At 41.7% G+C, this 18,621-nt stretch overlaps 1 protein-coding gene across 1 annotated transcript in view; it reads left to right on the top strand.

Annotated features, from left to right (window-relative positions):
• The window catches only part of anos1 (anosmin 1), a 41,769-nt gene that overhangs the window by 5,269 nt on the left and 17,879 nt on the right, over positions 1 to 18,621 (top strand). Inside the window, exons 2-4 of the mRNA XM_079357866.1 lie at positions 985 to 1,032; positions 16,759 to 16,821; positions 17,120 to 17,342. Coding sequence (XP_079213992.1) covers positions 985 to 1,032; positions 16,759 to 16,821; positions 17,120 to 17,342 — 334 coding nt within the window. The remainder of the gene's footprint in view (positions 1 to 984; positions 1,033 to 16,758; positions 16,822 to 17,119; positions 17,343 to 18,621) is intronic.

The following is an 18,621-nucleotide window of genomic DNA, read 5'->3' as shown; positions in this document are numbered from 1 at the left end:
AAGCAATTTGCTGAGGAATTTGGAAAATGAACACTGTAAGGAATCGGATATTTCGCTCAGAGGTTGGAAGAGACCAAGAAAGAGATTAAAGAGTGAATGTAGTACATTAACCTGAATACAAATTCATGCTGTTTCTTTTTCGGCAAAGGATTTAATGTTGGCTAAGATGTTTTCCATTTCCCCCCACGATCGATATTAAGTGTTTAGCTCACAGACCCCCCCCCCCCCCCCCCCCTTACCTGCAGGTGTCCAAAGTATTGTTTTCCCAGGTTTAAAACATTGACCTAAATGCCTCTTTTTGGTATGCACATCACATTAGGAAATTGTGTGTCTTTCATGCTTATCAGCTGGTCATTTATTCTCAAGCACTAGCCTTGCACTTGCAATCCAAGCACAATTATGTTTGCAGAGTACGACAGCATAATTCTTCGCCCTATTAGAATTCAGGAAATGACCACTTGGACAAGCCATTTAGCCCCAATGGCCCTTGGCTTGACAACTCTCTGTATGTACACTTGGAGACTTTGGAAATACACAGCACTATTGGGAGCAAATGTTTGCCTCGTTGGATCACAGAAGGTGGCACTTCTCAGGCAATTAGAGGAAATTGGCAGTATCTGCAGTCTACACAGGAGTGCTGACATCAGTTCCCGCCTCGGTGACCTTGGGGACGTCTGTTGAAAGATCAAACAAGTTGTCAGAAAAGCTGAGGTCACCGTGCACACTGAAACTGACCAGAGGTTTGCCCTGGCCCTGGTGCTGCTGACCCCTCTTTCCTGCTTGGGTTACACGCACTCAGCACGCAAAGCTGGCTCAAATTCTGTCTTTGAAATATGTTGAGTGTTCACATAATTTCTCTTCAAAAAAAGTCCAGGACTCAAAGAGAGGAATTAAATCGCCATATTCATTTGTCAAACCGGTGTTAATGGGGATTTTAACTATATATTAATAACGGGTAATATTTTCATGTTCTTTTTTTTACAGAATAATGGATCGTTGGTGTGGTGCCAGAATCACAAGCAGTGCTCCAAGGTAATGTTGTTTCACATCTTTCCTGAATGAGATGCACGCCACATTCATGCCTCATTATCAGTGGATAATCTAACATAAAGTGCAGAAGTCACGACAAGACAAGTTTAGTCAAGCCCGAAGAATCTCTCCGGAAAGCAGTAGACATAGACTCGAATGAGAATAAAAACCTTACTCCTTAATAAATTGCCTTGATATCAATTCGCAAATGGAATACAATTAAATGCAGTCAAATAAGATTCAGAGAGGTTGAACGCCCGTCGATTTATGAAAGCACAGCATGACTGTTTTTCCTACTCTTGTCATTTGGAATTTCACTCGGATGCATTACAGTTCGTCTCCCGCAGGGCTTGTTTGTGTTTCTTGTGCTCTGTCCCAATGAAGGTTGATACAAAGCTGGTGTTGACAGCTGCCCTGAAAAGATGGCGCTGACACAGTCTATCAGACTCTTCTGGAGCTGTTGACAAGACCCTCGGAATATGTGCTGTATAGACTGTAGACAGAGAGGAGCTCAAATAAGACAGATGATACGCTAGCAGAGCCAGGTCTGAGTAGAAATGTGAGGAATGTTCTCTGTAGCTGTCAAAAGCTCTCATCTCCTCAAATACAGACTGTGAAACCAGGATTCAATGCTTCCAGCCCTGTAGAAATCAAATAGGACACAAACAACACACATTCAATACAGTGAGTATGTTAGAGTCCAGGACAAATTAGACGTAGTCCTTGTATGTTTTTATAGTTGTTCCCCCTCCCAAAAAATCAACAATTTGTGGTTTTCGTGTTGGCAATGTCCAATCACAGCATTCCACTGATTAATTGGAAATTCGTTGAAGAACAGTTGCAATTTTTTTCTCATGCTTACTTAACACGGCCTCGGGGTTGGGTGTACATATTAATCACAATCAGTGTCTTGTATCAACTGCCTGACAAAATAACCCCTCGTGGTGACTTCTAAATTCCCTCTTTGAATTACAAATGGTTTCCTTTACTATTTGCATCTGCCTGGGATGCAGCCGAGCATTTGTGCTCTGTGCCTTTCCGTTTCATCTGCAAATGCATACAGGTTGTTTCCTGTCCCCAGCACGACAATTGTTCACAACAACACGTTTATTTTGCATCGCTGAGTATATCTGGGGATTTGAGGTCTCTTTATGAATCTCCTTGTCGATATCGAATCCTCTTAAGGTCAAGCACAATCAAGTTCAGCTTACTTCTCCCTAAAACAAAGTAAATGGATAAAGAAAATATGTTATTTAAGCCCTTATAAACCTTCTGAGATGAGTTTAAAGTGCAGTAGAGGTACTAAATATTGCTAACCCCCTTGTTTCCCTCATAATACTCTGAAATGTGTTCCTCTCCTTTCCACTGTGATGGCCAACATTGCCTTTTGGCACCAGTCATCCCCTCAGTTTTTCATCAGAGTTTTATGTTTTGAAAAAGGCTTTTGCTGGCTGTGAGTCTGAGCCCAGCATACTGTTCTCATAATCAACCAGCTGAAAACCCTTGAACTGTCCAAAAAAACTCTTTTTAATGGACTTCTTGTTCTCCTCGCTTTAACAAGCATGTCACTTAGCACTTCTTTATCCTACTTGTAAGCTGTAAATAAATGAGGCTGGATTCGATGTAAGCCCTTAAAAATAATGATATGTTTGTCTTACTGCTTTGTAACTGTGGTGCTCTGCCACTCTGCCATTCCAAACACATTTAAGGGCTCTTTGAATTCAATTAACTTAATTGTATCCTAGGTCTTGGTTGAGCCATTCAGGAGGCCAGTCAGGGAACGGTGCTGAGGTCTAATTTGCGGGCAGAAGTCAATATTTTGGTAGCAAACATCCCCACACTTGACATCTCCATGAATGACTCCAGCCCACACTTGAGGCCTGTTTGCAGTGTGTGAAAGCACAGAGCCATTGTGGACACTCTTAACAATTGTACCAAATGGGCCCATGCTGTACAGTGGTTCCCCGTGAATAGCTCTACAGCCACTGATTAGCCTCTTCACTTCATGAACAGCTCAAACTCAAACAGAGAGACAAAGGCAGTGGCTCCATGGAGTGCGTTAGGGCAGAAGGCCTGTCCACCCAGAGCTCTTTTAAAGAGCCTCACGGCTCCCCGCCTGTGAGGGCAAAATGTGAGGATGGGTTGCCTAATAATTTAGACAAAGATGCTGTGACCTCGTCCATCTGTCTGCGTTTTCAGAAATCAAAGCCTCCTGTTGCCATTTGCAATGAGAAAGTCACCCCGGTCATTGCGTTTCCAATGACCAGAGTTGGCCCGGCTTTCAGTGTCCCCATTGTGATGGTAATTAACCTGCTTGCTCTCTCTCCAGAGCGGAGTTAGGTGGCATTTAGAGAGCCGGAGAGTCATTATAATGCTATAACCGTGGACCAGTAGACATTCAGCTGGGGGACACCAGAAGAACAAACAACAGCAGCATTTCTATGAGCTATTGTCATTCTGCCTCCCTACTGTTAGAGCTCGAGAAGTTTGGATGTGTTTCCTGAAAGTTTTCTAAACTCTAGGGTGTTCTTCTTCTTCTTCTTCTTCTTTTTTTTTTTTGCCACAGAAGAGAAAATAGATTTTGTGCGTGTGCATGAGGGAGTCCCGCCAAAGAGCTATCCATATTCAGAGCAGGGCTGATATTAGCAACGGGTTTGCTCTCCCCCATGGGTGTGATTCAGGCTCCAAAGTAAATGCAAGGATTGACTTAAAGGCAGCTAAATGTCGGCCCTGCAACAAGGCGGTGCGCTTCATTACTCTGACTTCTCTTAGGGAGGGAAGAGAAGAAAGGACACGAGCATTATGCCTGGATAAGTTTGCCTGTGGTGAGTCATTGGACCATAGCCACCACTTATAAATCTTGGGGAATAAAGTGTCATAGTTTTCTAAAAAAACCCCCAAAAAAACCAACAGAATATACTGGACGCTTTTTTTAAAATCACTGTTCTTTTCCCTCATGGGAACAAGCTCGCTATAAATTTGATGATTACTTTTGAGTGGTGATTACTGACCTGAGGAGCTTAAAAACCAAGTCTGAAATAAAACATCTTTAAGCAGAGATTGTTGACTTAACCTTCAATTTCTCTGAAACAGCCCTTCAAAATTTCCAGAGAGTAGGCGAGATGTCTGTTTGTCAGCTGAGAACAAAGACGAGAGCGTGTCATTCACAAATGTCTTACATTTCCAAGGTGGCACTTTTCTGAGCTGCACATACCAGCTGGAGAATAACAACGGTTTCTTTTGGATTACTTTACATGTTGGTGGCTTTGGAGCAGGCTATGTCTCATTCAAAAGTGTCTTTCAAAAGCCCATCCTACCAACCCCCACATTTTCTCACGCCAAAATAAAGTGCTCAAACCTTCCGTCGGTTGATCTTTTTTTTTCAGGGTCATTTCAACCTTAAACATCAAATTGGAAGCCCAGCCTATCTTTTTTTAAAGAAAATAAAAGCACAGGCTTTGAACAAATCACTTTCTCTTGAAGCTTTGCGAGTGTGTCAATGCAGTTTACAAGTCTTTTGTGTGGTCATCGTTTCTTTTCGCGGTGGGTAGTTTATTATGAGGTGCCCTGAAAGACGTGATAAAGTGGGTGCTGGTTGGTCGTTTATGGCAGGGATTGTTAGGTGCTTAGACGGACTTCAAAGAAAGCTTTTGGTCGTGTTGGGGCCAGACGTTGGCCTCACCTTCCTGCGTTAGTCACATTACCAGCCCCAACACCTCAAAGCAAGGCTGGACTGGAAACCAATCCGTCAAGTTGGCGGTGTTTTGTGATTGACTGTAAAGTTTAAGAAAGTCCCTCCTTTTCCAAGTCTACTGAGTCTTCTATTCTAATTTCATATACGTTTGTGGAGGAATTCTGGTGTGGTGAAGATAAAGTGAAGAGACGTCTCTGTAGTCTCCTTCTTTTTTCTTTGGGTCAGTGTGAGTTTGTGCGTCTGTCTGTCTGTGTGTGTGTGTGTGTGTGTGTGTGTGTGTGGGTGGTGGAGGAGTGTGAATCAGGGCTGGTCAGTCCCAGCAGGAAAGGACCTGATCTGGACATGGTTGTTAAGTTTCATTGGCTAAAGGGGTGGGGGGGGGGGTCGCTTCATTGGCTGCTATCTGTAGAGCTCATTATTCACATAGTGGGTGGCAGAGAATGAAAACCCCCCACAGCAGAAAAAGCAAAGACGTGGCCACAGAAAGAGAGGGAGAGGGCGCGAAAGAGGAGGCGGTGGATTTGCAGCTCAGACTTCGTCAGCAGTGAAAGTTCACATCTGTCTAAAGCTGCTCTGTTCAATATGTGAGTGATGAGCACTCCAGGAAATCCTCGGTGAAGAAAAACCCTTCGCTGTCTCATACCGAGTGTTTTTATTGATCCCACAGGGCATGGGGGTCTTTTAATTTGTAGTCATTTATTTTCTGAGATATCAACTTTTTTTTTTTTTTTTTTTTTACAGATAGCCTGATTTCACATGTTCTCGCTGTCAGAGGGGATTTGATTCTCTTGAAGGATTAATGTAATCAAAGCTGCTGTGAAATCCTCTTTTAGCAATAATGACCAGTCACACTGAGACAATCTAAGTGTTTATTCCCACTCTGAGGATGGGTTGGCTGAATATCATAGAGTACATTAGACCTTTTCTTTTCCTGTGCTTAAGATTTCAACGGTGCTAAAGCCAGAAATCATTATGAGGCTGTATTTACAACATGCAGTTAGTGAAGTGTTCGTGCCAAGAGTCATATTGACAGTAGAAAGATAAGAACATAAGATTCTTAAAGCTGATGTACTAAGTAGATGTGGGCTTATCAATGTATTCCGGCTTCAGTCAAAGCTGCTGCGTCCTGCAGATAAATCCTGCAGATTCTGTGTGACAGTTTCAGGACGTTTGAGGACCGGGATGTGCGTCAAAGACTCGGTGATCGACAGCTTTTTTTGAACTTCGACTTTGAGATGTATTCTCCCGCAGAGTGATTTGTACTTTGGATTTTGAAACTGCACATGTATCCTAGACGAAGCCCCCCCCCCCCCCCCCCTATTTTTTTTTGATTATTCTTTGACAAAGTCTTACCCACCCAGCTTGCCCAGATTTGCCCTTTCTTTTCTAAAGTCTTTGTTCTCCGCTTTGAGATCCATATAAAAGAGAAATCAATCACCACTTCCAGCAGATAGAACAAGTTATGACGCAGTTATTGGGCTGCAGCTTATTATTCCTCTGTCTGCATGTGCCGCGCAGTCAAAGTTACAGATAGAAACCTCTAGGGTAAAGGAGCTGTTAGCGGTGGCTGGAGAGGCCAAGTAGGATTAGTGAATTTCAAGTGTTTCACAGACTCAAATAAACAAGTGGAGATAGTGCTGGAATGTGACTGCAACGTGGGATTAGCGCGGCTTTACTCCCCTTCGACGGCGTGTCATGTTTTACATGTTGTTGGCCTACATTGAGACACAATCTGCAGGTCTCATTTTGTTTTGGTATATTGATGATTAAGGTTGAGATGGCTTGAGTGGTCACTAGAAAGGATAAGCCAGAAGGAACAGCATCCTCTTTATCCTGTTTTGTATCTTCAATCTTTAATCTGCTATGGCAAACATGGTCCTGAGAGAAATGCCATTTGGTGGTTAGTTCTGCTCACGATTGCTGATGTAAATCAACTCAATAGAGTTTAATTTAATCAAATGGTTTTGGCACTGATAAGGTATTTTACAATTTGGTCCCATGTGTCTTTTATTAAGGTCAGGACAAAATATCGATACAGCAATCTATCAAAATCTTTACTGCTGTGATGCAAGAATTGCTAGTGCCTAATAATGCTATGTTTTTTTTAAAAAAAATAAGAAGTTGACAGATACTGCCAGACAGAGGTGAAAATAAGTGAAGGAATGAAACATAAAAAGAGGTGAAACTGAAACCAAACCAGGGAATTATTGCATTAATCCTGTACTTTACCATGATAGGGGCATTTAAAGTTCTTAATTTGATGAAATCTTTTGATGCATCATTGTATTATTGTCTAAGATATGTGTCGGTTATCACAATTATTGCTGTATTAGTTATTGCACCTCACTGTCTAACTTGTCATACTGTATGTTTCATTTCATATTGCATCATACCGCATTGCATTGCACACTATCTTACTGTATTATGGGTTACTCTGCGATTCCTATCCCTATCTTTAATCAGAAAGTATTCATATAGTGACGGAGTGAATACAGTAAATCATGTTAGGGGCCGATCTGATGTGGCTTTTCCCAGAAAGAGGGAGAGGGTTTGGCTTTCCCATGCCACGTCAATGCCCGCCTCTTTATCACTGATCTGACCCCACATGATGGATACATCCTGTTGAGTCTAATTGTCATAAAATGTAAACTGAGCCCAGAGGTAGGTGATAACCGAGACTCCAGTTACAGCCACTGTCATTTTGACTCTTGTTGCTCCAGAACAACATGAGATGGCAAAGGACCTGTAAGAGGAGGAGGGTGGTTGGGGTGTCTAGGTGAAACTTCAGAGTCATTAACTATTAAGTGAACCACTATTGCATTCCACAGCAGACAAAGCACAATTCTGGCTCAGCCGTGTGGGCCCTTTTGGCTCATAAATAAGGCAGGCACCTCTGATTGTGGGCTAAATGTATAATTCATGCACTGCCCCTGCTGCTCCTCCTCTTTTTTCTTCTCACTTTTTTACCAAGCACTTCCCTTTCAGCCTCTTTGTTGTCTGTGCCCTCGACTGCATTTAAATTAATAATTAGAGTGATGCTCAAAGAATGTCTCTGACACCACCTGCGAGGTTAGTCACCGCTCAAAGCTTCACTTTGTGAACCAAAACAGAAAGTCTTAAACCATATACATTTCAGTTCGCAACCACCGGAGCTCGAGTCGTACCGTGTTTTATTTGGTTGTAAATGCTGAGGAATTATAACGTGGGCTGCACTTTGAGACACTTTAAGATTTGTAAAATGTGTCCATACTCGTGTAAGAGTAAATCAAAGAAGTCTGTGTCGTTAAAATGTGTGATGATCATTTTGAGCAGACGTATTAAAAACCACAGTGAAATGTTTTGAATTTCTCAGGTGCTGCAGGAAATTCCTTCCTCGGCTTTGTCTATGAAATCAGTGAAAAATAGATGCAGTGATAGTAGGACTCGAATAGGAATTAGTTAAACAATCCGTTTCTGTTTAAAAAGCGACAAATCCCAGCAATTTTGACCCCTCACACTTTTTGTATTATTATTGAGAAACACAATATTTATCAACCTTCAGTCTTGGAAGAAATTGGCGACTGCCTAAAAACGATGTACACCACTGGGAGTGATGTGCTCATTTCTCAGGGTGTCAGTGTGGCCAGTACTTCCTTTCCATATTCCATATTCAAAAGATTCAAGTTTCAAAAAACTTTGTCCATCACATAGTTACAGAAAACTGCCTTTGGTTAGAGGCTCAAGCAGCATAAACATTGACACTCATTAAACTGTAACAGTCCGACTTGTGACACTTGAGATTGAAATCGTTTCTGAGAGAAAACATCTTAAAGCAGTTTTAAGATATCTGGATCTTTTTTAAGCTTGCTAAGCCAGTGAAGAGTTCTAGGAGACATTACCAGGGAACAGGTCCTGCCTCTTTGCACTCGTTCTGATTGTTTCTCCACGTAGAGTCAACGACTGCTGACAAACTATGGGACGATACTTTTTAGACAACAAACCAAAAGCAATACGCTTCATCCAAACACACCCACAGATTCTGAATTTAGGAAGAAGTGTGCGACGGAAGAAGAGGCAAAAAGAGAGTGATGGATGCAGACGCACAAAAAAACAAAAATAACAAGATAATTCAGACTTAATGTTAGCAATAACTGAAATGATGATAAACTGCGAGACGCAATTCCAAATTTCCATACAGATAGCAGAACCTTTGGACGGAGGAGATTCACTCAAATGAAAACTCAGGGGCACCAATGCACTTTAATTAGTATCTCTTCTAGCTTTAAATACAGCAGTTCTCTCAGGCTGCTACGAGCTACGAGTTTGCAGAGGCTTATGTAACTGTAGAATAGACCCCCAGCATCCACTGCTGTATAATTTTATTCCAGTCTACCCCCAAAATATCAGAGCAAAACTTTATATGAATATTTAAGATGCACTCGCAAAGCACAGACTGAATTTAAGAACATCAACATTGGCTGGGAATCAGTCCAACAGCTCTGATTTAATTAAATGTTCGCCCATTTTTCTTCCTGATAAGTGTGGTAGTTAGATAAGCAGCCTTCTGCTCATTGGAAAACCTCATTTTATATTTATCAGCACCCATGTGAGCCTGCTGCGTATAGAGTTTCAGACCCACATCTCGGTGTAAATCTTTCTGATCTACCTGACTGTCTGCTCAGCGAACACCTGTGCTGATTTACAGCGGTGCAGAAACTGAATCCCCAATATCTCCTGGACTTAACAGGACAAAAGGTCGAGTGAGGTTGAGGAAATAATGTGTCTAGACTTCATAACAGCTCAGGAAGGAGATATCGTCTTCCTGATTTACTCCCAATATTTTTTACACTCCTTTCAAACTTAATGGCACATCAGAGACGTATTGGAAAGCCTCTCCAGCATATGACTTTATACTTATTTAGACACAGCTCCACATGACTTGATGAAATATGTTAAAGCCTGGTAAAGCTTTATTTGTCTCCTCTGGGGGGCATCAACCAAGAGGTAAAGAATTTTGGACATTTTAATTTTTTCTTTGTGGAGAAAAGTCAACATATTTTTTAGATGGCAACAGATATTTTATTTAATTTTTTTTTTCTCAGAAATGGAAGCATGGTTAGTTAAAGTCCTGCTTTAAATGTGTGTTTAGTTTGTTCAAATTTGATTGTCATGGCTGCTCAGAATAAATGTTTTTCAAAGCTAGTTGCAGTTTTGACACTTATTTTAGGCTTGTGAGCCTTTCTACATGAATAGTTATGGTAACTGGCTTTTGGGGCTTTTTAAAAAGCATGAAATTTCCTTAGCTGGGGTCAAACAACATGAAAATAATCCAGTTCTATCACAGAATATCAAAGGAATCTGAGGATTTTTACTGCTGGTGTATCAGTGATGGAGATACTGTTATTTGTGTGTCCCACATCTGCTAGAGCCTCCTTCCTTTTTGACTAAATTTGGATTATCTGGATTCTACAACTGGCAAGATTTGACAAAAACTCAAATCAAGGCTTCATTATGTCTCTTGAGAACAATTCTCGTTTCTTACAGTTTGTGTTTGGCATATTTCATTAGTGACTTTTTTATACTTGTGCAATTGTCTTACAACAGACACAAAACATGTGTCGGTGACATCACCTGTATGTGCTTGGCTATAGGTTTGGAAAACACATACTGACTGGAAAAAAAAAAGTTGAAGGCTCCAGAAACATGGGCTCATAGCATTGCTGGCAAATGAAAGTGCATTGGCCATGTTTGTGAAAGATATATCACTTGATAAAAGCTCATTCTTTGTCTACACTGCAACATAAGCCTGGTGTTTTCACATTTATCTACTTTGGGGGGAGCTTTGGAAAACATCCATTTTCTGAGTAAGATCAGGCTGGCTTAGTGCGTGATGGAAGGCCAATGCAGGGAGAAAAGATGACTTTTCAAATTTATCTGGATTAGAGCAGACGTGGTCAGAGAGGGAGAGAGACTGAAAGGCAGATAAAAACTGAGAAGAACCAGGGAATGTCAAGGGGAGACGACAGCCAAATAAAAGTGAAATAGAGTGAGAAGTGAGTGAATGTGTGGAGTCAGTGCTCGTTTCAAAAGAGTGGAGAGCACAGCTCGGCGGTTTGCTCCTGGATCGGTCGATGGATATGAGCAGAGACCCGAAAGCTGCGGAATAATTGAGTCTGGTCATCGCGAGTGTGAAAAGCACGAGAGCAGCAGAAAACTGCCATAACTCAGTGAGATTGGAGGTGAGATTTACAATGTGTATGATCAACAACAGAGACTCCTCCATATCTGAGTCTGCCAGAGAAACAGGAGGCAGCTGTTCTGTCCCGAGGGGCCCCAAAGGCACCTTGTAAATATCTGTTGGCACCACTCAAGCTTTACAATGACCGTCAGGGCTACGATCAATGCATTCGGATCCCAGATGTAATTTATAAGCTTTTGGTTTAAATTACAAAAACGCAGTGGGAAAGTCCATTTTTAATTCACATGTATACATACACTAAGCACTGGCCCATAAACGTATTTGGCTATTTGTTTTGGCTGCTAAATTTATTTAAAATAAGAGGATTCATTTGATCTTCTTCACTCAAATCCCCATCGACTATATCAACCAATTTCCCCTGGCCTCAAGGTGGGAGGTTTAATCCCTGTTATAATTTCAGACTGCTGGTTTGGGGTAGGGATTAGGGTAAGGGGTAAGTCATAGTCATTTAGTTTTACCTTAGAAACAGCTCTATGTCCTTTATTATGTATCAATTATCTTTTCAGTTGACAATCATTTACAAAACTGTGAAACGATAACAATTGTCGGAGGCAATTAATACCACTGTCAAACTGTGGCACAGCACCACAACGACATTTGGGTTTTGTAACCTGAGCGCGATGTCAGAGGAAAATAGCTGCTGCGAGAAAGTTGAAAGACTGTGCAGATGTGAATTATATTAGGCATCAATATAAGTAACAGACCATATATTGTGTTTACACTGTGTATTGTTATGTTCCTTGCTGACTTGTTATGAGCCAAGAAGTAGTCGAATGCTTATATCAGCTGTTACAACAGTTACTATTGGATTATCAAATATTCTGTGTGATTTAGAAATATGGCCTGATGCCACTGGATGTTCACGATCAATTGTATTTCTTTGAAATGATTGCTACTATCAGAGAGCCTATATGATTGACTTACTGGAGCACAGCTACACAACTTTATTCAATAAGATGGTGAATATGGGGAATGACTGTGACTGTGTTTTGCCAAGCCTGGGGCACTGTGGACCCGGTAGCTGTTCATGCTTCATTAGCTAAAACTAAACACTTTTTTTTCATTGTATATGTTATTCCAGTCCCTCACTCGGGCCAGTAAGCATTTTAACGATGGGTGGAGATGTTGATGAACCATGCTCCATTAATGGAAAAATGCACAATGACCAGCCCCCCCAATCTCTGTCTCTCTTCCCTCTTCCCCCTCTTCACTCCCTTCACCTCCATCTCGCCTTGTCCCAGCCATGACAAAGTGAAGATGGGCTGTGGCATTGGCTGCCATTCAGGCTGACTCTCTCATCGGCCCCACAGAATGCCTTTAGGGGTCCCTCAGAGTAACAACTGCTGCGTTTTATTACAGCGTGAAATGGTGGACTGAAAGAGCGCTATGGATGGTCCTACTTAGCCATGCAGAATGTGTCACTATTGGGTAGAAGATAAGGGGACAAAGGGGGAAATCGGCTGCTCGAGTTCTTTTGTTAAGACTAGCATAGAAAGTAAACGCTGTGCTCTTGTTTACATCTCAGAGTAAAGCCATTTGTGTCTTTTGCGGAGACAATTTGTCCAGAAATATGTTAACATCACATCGAATAATGACATGCATTCCTTCCTCTATTCAAACAGATGGTGGCTGGGTTGCCAAGTGGAGAGATTTGCTTGAGGGAGACAAAGCCGTTGGCACCTAAACCTAGCAGATACACTATGTCCAGCTCAATTATGTTCACCACTCCAGTTCCATGGTGTGTTTTCACGGACTATATCTCAGAGTCAAACACTAGAGTTGCAGTAGAAGGTGCAAGATGTGCACTATTTTTAAGCTTTCGATCCTCTTTTGGACCCACTAAAACCAACGGTTAGACCACAGATAAATCCTGACTTAAGCATTTTTTATTCATAGTTTTTAAAAAGCTTGTATTACAGTAGAGAGGTATTCTTTGTATTAGCCATTACTCAAGTCTACTTTTGGAACAGTTTTCGGATGGAGAAACAAACAGTACCTGGACATCGTCTACTTCTATGATATGCTGCTGTAATGAGATGTCAGACCACAGATATCTTGCAGTGTGATCACATAAGACTAACAGAACGTCATAGTTAAGAAAAGTTTTTGTTTTTGAAAACTTAGTGGTGGGTCATTACAAGCAATTTAGGGTTACATCTACACCACTACACATATCTATATAATAGTGCTGATATCAATTAGAATGCACTATTGGGTATCATGTATAGGGTTTTTCGAGTTTGAAAGTCAACGGATCCAATACATCAAGACGGATCTGCTCCTTCCCCCAAAATATTAATGTTAGTCAACATTCACTAAATGTTAGCAGCCAGTGCTTGTTCTGAGAGGTATTGGGTAGGTGGATTAAAAACTGGGTACTATCAGAACATCACTTCCTCTATTGGACTAATGGAAATATTATACCACACATCCAGTATCTCTGAGTTTTATCCCATTGCTTTTTCAAATAGTCAATCTTATGGTTTTGAAAGCAGTTGTTGGTTTGTTGCAATTAAGCATGTTCGCGAACGTCTATGCAACAAAAGTTGAAAAGTTCTCAACACAGGTGAGGGCTAAACCCTTGGAGAAAAAAAATTGGCCAATAGTTTATAGAAAATGTTTTTTGGCACTCTCCCAAGCATGAATGTGTGCCCTAACATCAGTGCAATAGTTGAGATTGATCACCAAACTGTGTAAATAAGAATCAGGGCAGTTGATTGATGAGAGCACCTTTGTAATTAAATACAGCCGCTCCATTTGCTTTGGCAAGACATCTGTCGTCAGTCCTCCTGTTCCCTCCTTGAATGTCAGGTTGTGGGTGTGGCTGCGGAGAATCGCTGACAGATTGTCAGACTTCGGCACACCTGCAGGGAGCTCTTACTGCGTTCACACAAACATTTATCTCTTTAAAAGTCTCATTTACGATATAACTGCTCAGTGAGAAACAAATAACCTCTTGAACAGATTCAACTTTAGGTAAGAATTCTAAAGTTGTATTTGTTGGAAACTTTCACCAAGAAGAAAAAGGGGGGGGAAAAAAAGGGAAAACTGGGACTCTGGGGGGTGAGACAACACTTAACGCACCGCCAGCATTCTCATCTGTGTTGCAATATCTTTGGTACGCAATGTGTTGTGTTAATTCATGCCGCTTGGCATGCAAGCCTGAGCATCTCGAGGTTACGATGACTCTTATTCTCACTTGTATTGGTGTGAACTGGAAAGAATAAAGCAAAGATTTGTCCATAAGAAAAGCCAAAGGAATGCATTCAGTCCGTGCACACGAGATCTTTCACAGAGTAAAATGAGCTTGATCCCCTGGCTTATGTATGTATGTTCAGTGATTTGTAGAAGGGATTTTGGGGCTTAAACATGTGCGTCTGCAGGCTGAATGTCCTTTAGACGCAGGGTGCAGAACACAGTTATTGCCTCAACACCTCATTGATCTAGCGCAGTGCTCGTGCGACGCTGGGATGCTGAGTTTGCTGCTACTGCAAGCTGCACTCTCTGTGGACACAATTGAGAACAGAATTAATGATATAAGGTCACCATATTATTAATAACAGACGATGGTAAAACAGCGTAGACATTCTGGACGACGAGGCATATCTTGGATGGTGCACTTGAGCTCGTATGTCATCCTAAACCTCTGAGGTGTTGCAGCGGTTTCACCTGATCAGCTCTGTCGAAACCACATTAGTTTCTTTTGGAGCTCTCAGCTGTCATAACTCTGGGCTTTCCTTGCAAGGTGTCCAATTTTCCTTCTGGCACTCTATATTTTATATCACCGCGAGAGAGATATCTATATTACTATGAAGTAATTAAGAAAATACCTTCTCACACAGCCTCCTCCGTCCTCATGGAGCCAGCTGTGTAACACTCGACACAGTGTCCACACAGCTTCTCCGTTGCCCGAGACGAGTGTAATTGAGCGCTGGCAGGCGTGTGCACAGCCTTGATTGCAGCATGTTCCTCCAGAAGCAAGGTTTATGTTTCATCGTGTGCCGGTGCACCGCACTCCATAAAAAGCAAATAAACGTTTCACTGGCAATGGCATAATAATGACAGAGTGGGCTAATGAGCAAATTAAAGTCATAAATCCAATCCTCGCCCCCTGACTGAGCTGTGAGAATTCTGACATCAACTCGTCGGCTGTATAAATAAGTGGACTTTGCCACTTTGATGTCACCAATTTGTTTGTCTGTACCCCTTTTAAGCCTCAATTTTGACATTTCTGCTGGCGCCATTATGTCGTTTTTTTAGCTAGGTGTCTGTATATGAACAGAATGGTGGATAAAAAGTGGCAACCTCTGAAGTTCAAAAATGAAGCTAATACAGAAGTGAATAAACAGTAAGTCCTTGAATCCCTATGATGGGGATCCCAATTAGATCCCATCTTAAAATGGCCATTTGTACAGCAAAAATCAACATTTACAGCATTTTACAAAAATGTTTTGGTCTCAATAGCTCATTCCTTATTCTTAGAAGTTGCCACTGTTTGAAAGGCCATTAATGCTGTGAAGCTGTTGCTCCACTTCTTTGCTTGTAGCATGTTGAAAACAAGGTGGAGATAGCATTTAAACATTGCAAATATAACATTGCATTGTATAAACCAATGGGTTTCTTGCAACCATTTAGGTCTCCTCCTACTGGCCATTAGAAGTAATGCAGGTTCAAGGCTCTTCACTGCACCTCGCATAACACCACACGATCATTTTCATTCATTCTAGTAAAGAGTGGCCCTTCACTGATGGCAAATTTCCATCTCGGGCCTATCACATCGCCTTCTCCAAATGATGAACATATTGGGCCATCCCAGATGTTCTGCTGTGCCCTGTCTTAAAACTGTAGCCGGTGCAGGAGTCTAAATTAAATGGATTTGAATGAGTAACTTTGGCAGCACTCCGGTTGGTGAGGTTTTGGCTGCTCCCAGCGCAGCACAGAAGCAAACTGGCCGAGCTTTTACTGCTTGACTGAGCTTCTCTTCTCCTTCACACCAGCAACTGGCACTTAAAAGACACATAGCTTAGCTCAGTCCACTCTGGAAACACTCCTGTTTCCTGCAGCATCATCTGCCTGATTCTATTGGACAAGCATGGATGTTTTTTTCCTAAATTCTGCTCACTTTTATTGAATTAGATTTTCTTGGGTGGGGGGAGTTGTGCTTAAAGCAAAAAGAGTTTGACTAGATTGCTAAACTTTCATTTTTAAATGTTATCATCGCATTATGTTTGGCAGAATGACGTTGAGCTGCTAAGATTTCTTATTTAGTCCAGAACCTATGCCAAATATTTGGTAAATTCGTTCCAAATGTTATAAAAAGGGAAACCCTAGAACATTAAATGAACTGTAACATTTAGCTAGTGCTCTCCTTACAAAGAAGGGGAGTTTGGTGCCAACACCAGAGTGTATCAGGCCCAGACATGAGCCGGATGATAGTGAGGTTTAGCCGTTAAAAAGAGTCAAGCAATGCCGAGGCATGAAGAAGAAATCTGCAACAGAAAACCAAAATGCAAGCATCAGTAGATTTAACAGCCCAAGGGTGTGTCTGTCTGCTCTTCATGGACGAGCCCCTTTGTCCTGTGTTTGCTTTTGTACTATATTGTGTAAGATCTTAGATGCTATGTGGGGCATCTCCAACAAAAAGAAGGTGTGACTGCTCGCTGTGAACCTGTAGAGGGAAGTGAGGAAGCCAGCACTCCAATTCAGAGAGCGCCATCTCCAAAGCTGCAGCAGAAGCGGCGCGGTTCTTTGATGTGGCTTCCTCTTTGAAGAACTGACACCCTTCTCTCTTTCACAGTGCCTGGAGCCCTGCAAGGAATCCTGGGACCTGAAGGAAAACCAGTGCCAGGATTTATGCGAGGTATGTCACTACCCACAAATACTGTGGTTGCCTCAGATTCAAGTGTTTGAGCTGTTCGTACTTAACGGGAAAATTCAATGAAAGGAAAGTTTTAGAGTCATGTGAAGTAACTCTTTCTGCACTGCAACAACATTGAATCAAAGCTGTTTCATGTACTCACCACTCCTCTGAGTCATGAGTAGAAATGCAAACAGGACAATCCCTGTTAGCTCACAGTGCGGCTTGTTTGCAGTCAGGCTGGTTTGTCTTAAAAAATAATCAGACATACCGGTATATCCCCCCCCCTCCTTCTGCTTAGCCCCTCTTTCCTAAGAAGCATTACGAGTGTCTCACCAGCTGTGAGTTCCTGAAGTCCGTGGAAGGAGTGAAACAAGGCGACTGTCCGGCCCCGGAGAAGGCCAGTGGTTTTGCGGCAGCCTGTGTGGAGAGCTGTGAGGAGGACGGAGAGTGTTCCACTGTGAAGAAGTGCTGCTCCAACGGCTGCGGCCACACCTGCCAGCTGCCCAAGAACCTCTATAAAGGTAAAACCACAAGTGCAGCTCTGCATCACACTTTGCAGCCACATGTTGTTTAAAGCTATAAAGGTAGATTGTGTGTACATCTGTGGTTGTTAAAGTGTGTTTTGATGAGTGATACTACAAAAGCTCTTTTACAGTGCAACTAAATAAACTCATTTGATTGATCGTTACGGCTTTCCTTCCAACAGGAGGGCACACGTAAAGTTGTTAGTTAAAAAACGGTGTGCGTTTGACGACAAAACTAGAGCCATTGGTCATTCCTCATACCTGATGTTACTCAACATGCTACAAACAATGAAACTTACAAGAAGGAAAAATATGTTAGCTTAATAATTAATTTATTGAAAGACATTGCATGACTAATCCTGAAAAATGCTATCAATAAATAGCATCAAAAACAATATTTGACTTCATGAAAATATGTAGCATTTGAACCAAGGGTCGACCGATATCGTTTTTTTCCGGGCAAATATTGACACCCATTATTTGTAGTTCGTGAGACCCATTATGTCGTAGGAACACATTTAGAATCTCCTCCTGCTTCTGGCTGCTCTCATCTCTGTGAATGACAGTGTTGATTGGCTATTACTTGTGTGTCATCTAGCCAGACAGAGTGGTAAGTGAAAACAGAGCCAGAGAGAAAGACACACTTTCGCAGCATAAATCAAAGCAGCTCACTTTTTAATGAATTCATTTGATTGGCGATCAGTAAAACATAACACAGCTACAGATAATCGGCCACGTGTTAAATATCGGCCTCCAATAATCAATCAACCCCCTAATTTCAACCGAGTATTTAATCACAAATTAAAACATACCCTCCTCATTTCACAGAGCTTATTACTTAAGTTATGCCACTTTTCTAACTATATGGATTACAACTCTTAAAACCCAAAGCTCTACAACACACAAAGCACAATAACTGCTTAGCACCACACAGCAGACAGACAGACAGACAGACAGACAGACAGACAGACAGACAGACAGACAGACAGACAGACAGACAGACAGACAGACAGACAGACAGACAGACAGACAGACAGACACAGCTCGCCCCTGGTTTGTTATTACAGTGAGAGATTGTAGCAGATACACAGCGGCTGATTTCGTTTCTTAAAAAGATCAAAGCAGCGCTAACATAAATGGGAATTTTAAACTCACATTCATAAGTTGATAACAAACACATCTTCAGATAACTGATATATTTGCTCAGTAACTTGTTAAAACTGTCACAACAGTAAGGGACTGTTTGCTTTCCAAGTTTACCAGATCAGCTCGAGGA

This window comes from Symphodus melops (genome assembly GCF_947650265.1).
Source record: "Symphodus melops genome assembly, chromosome: 12".
In the NCBI taxonomy this organism is placed as follows: Eukaryota; Metazoa; Chordata; class Actinopteri; order Labriformes; family Labridae; genus Symphodus; species Symphodus melops.
This window is presented reverse-complemented; position numbering and strand designations above follow the sequence as displayed.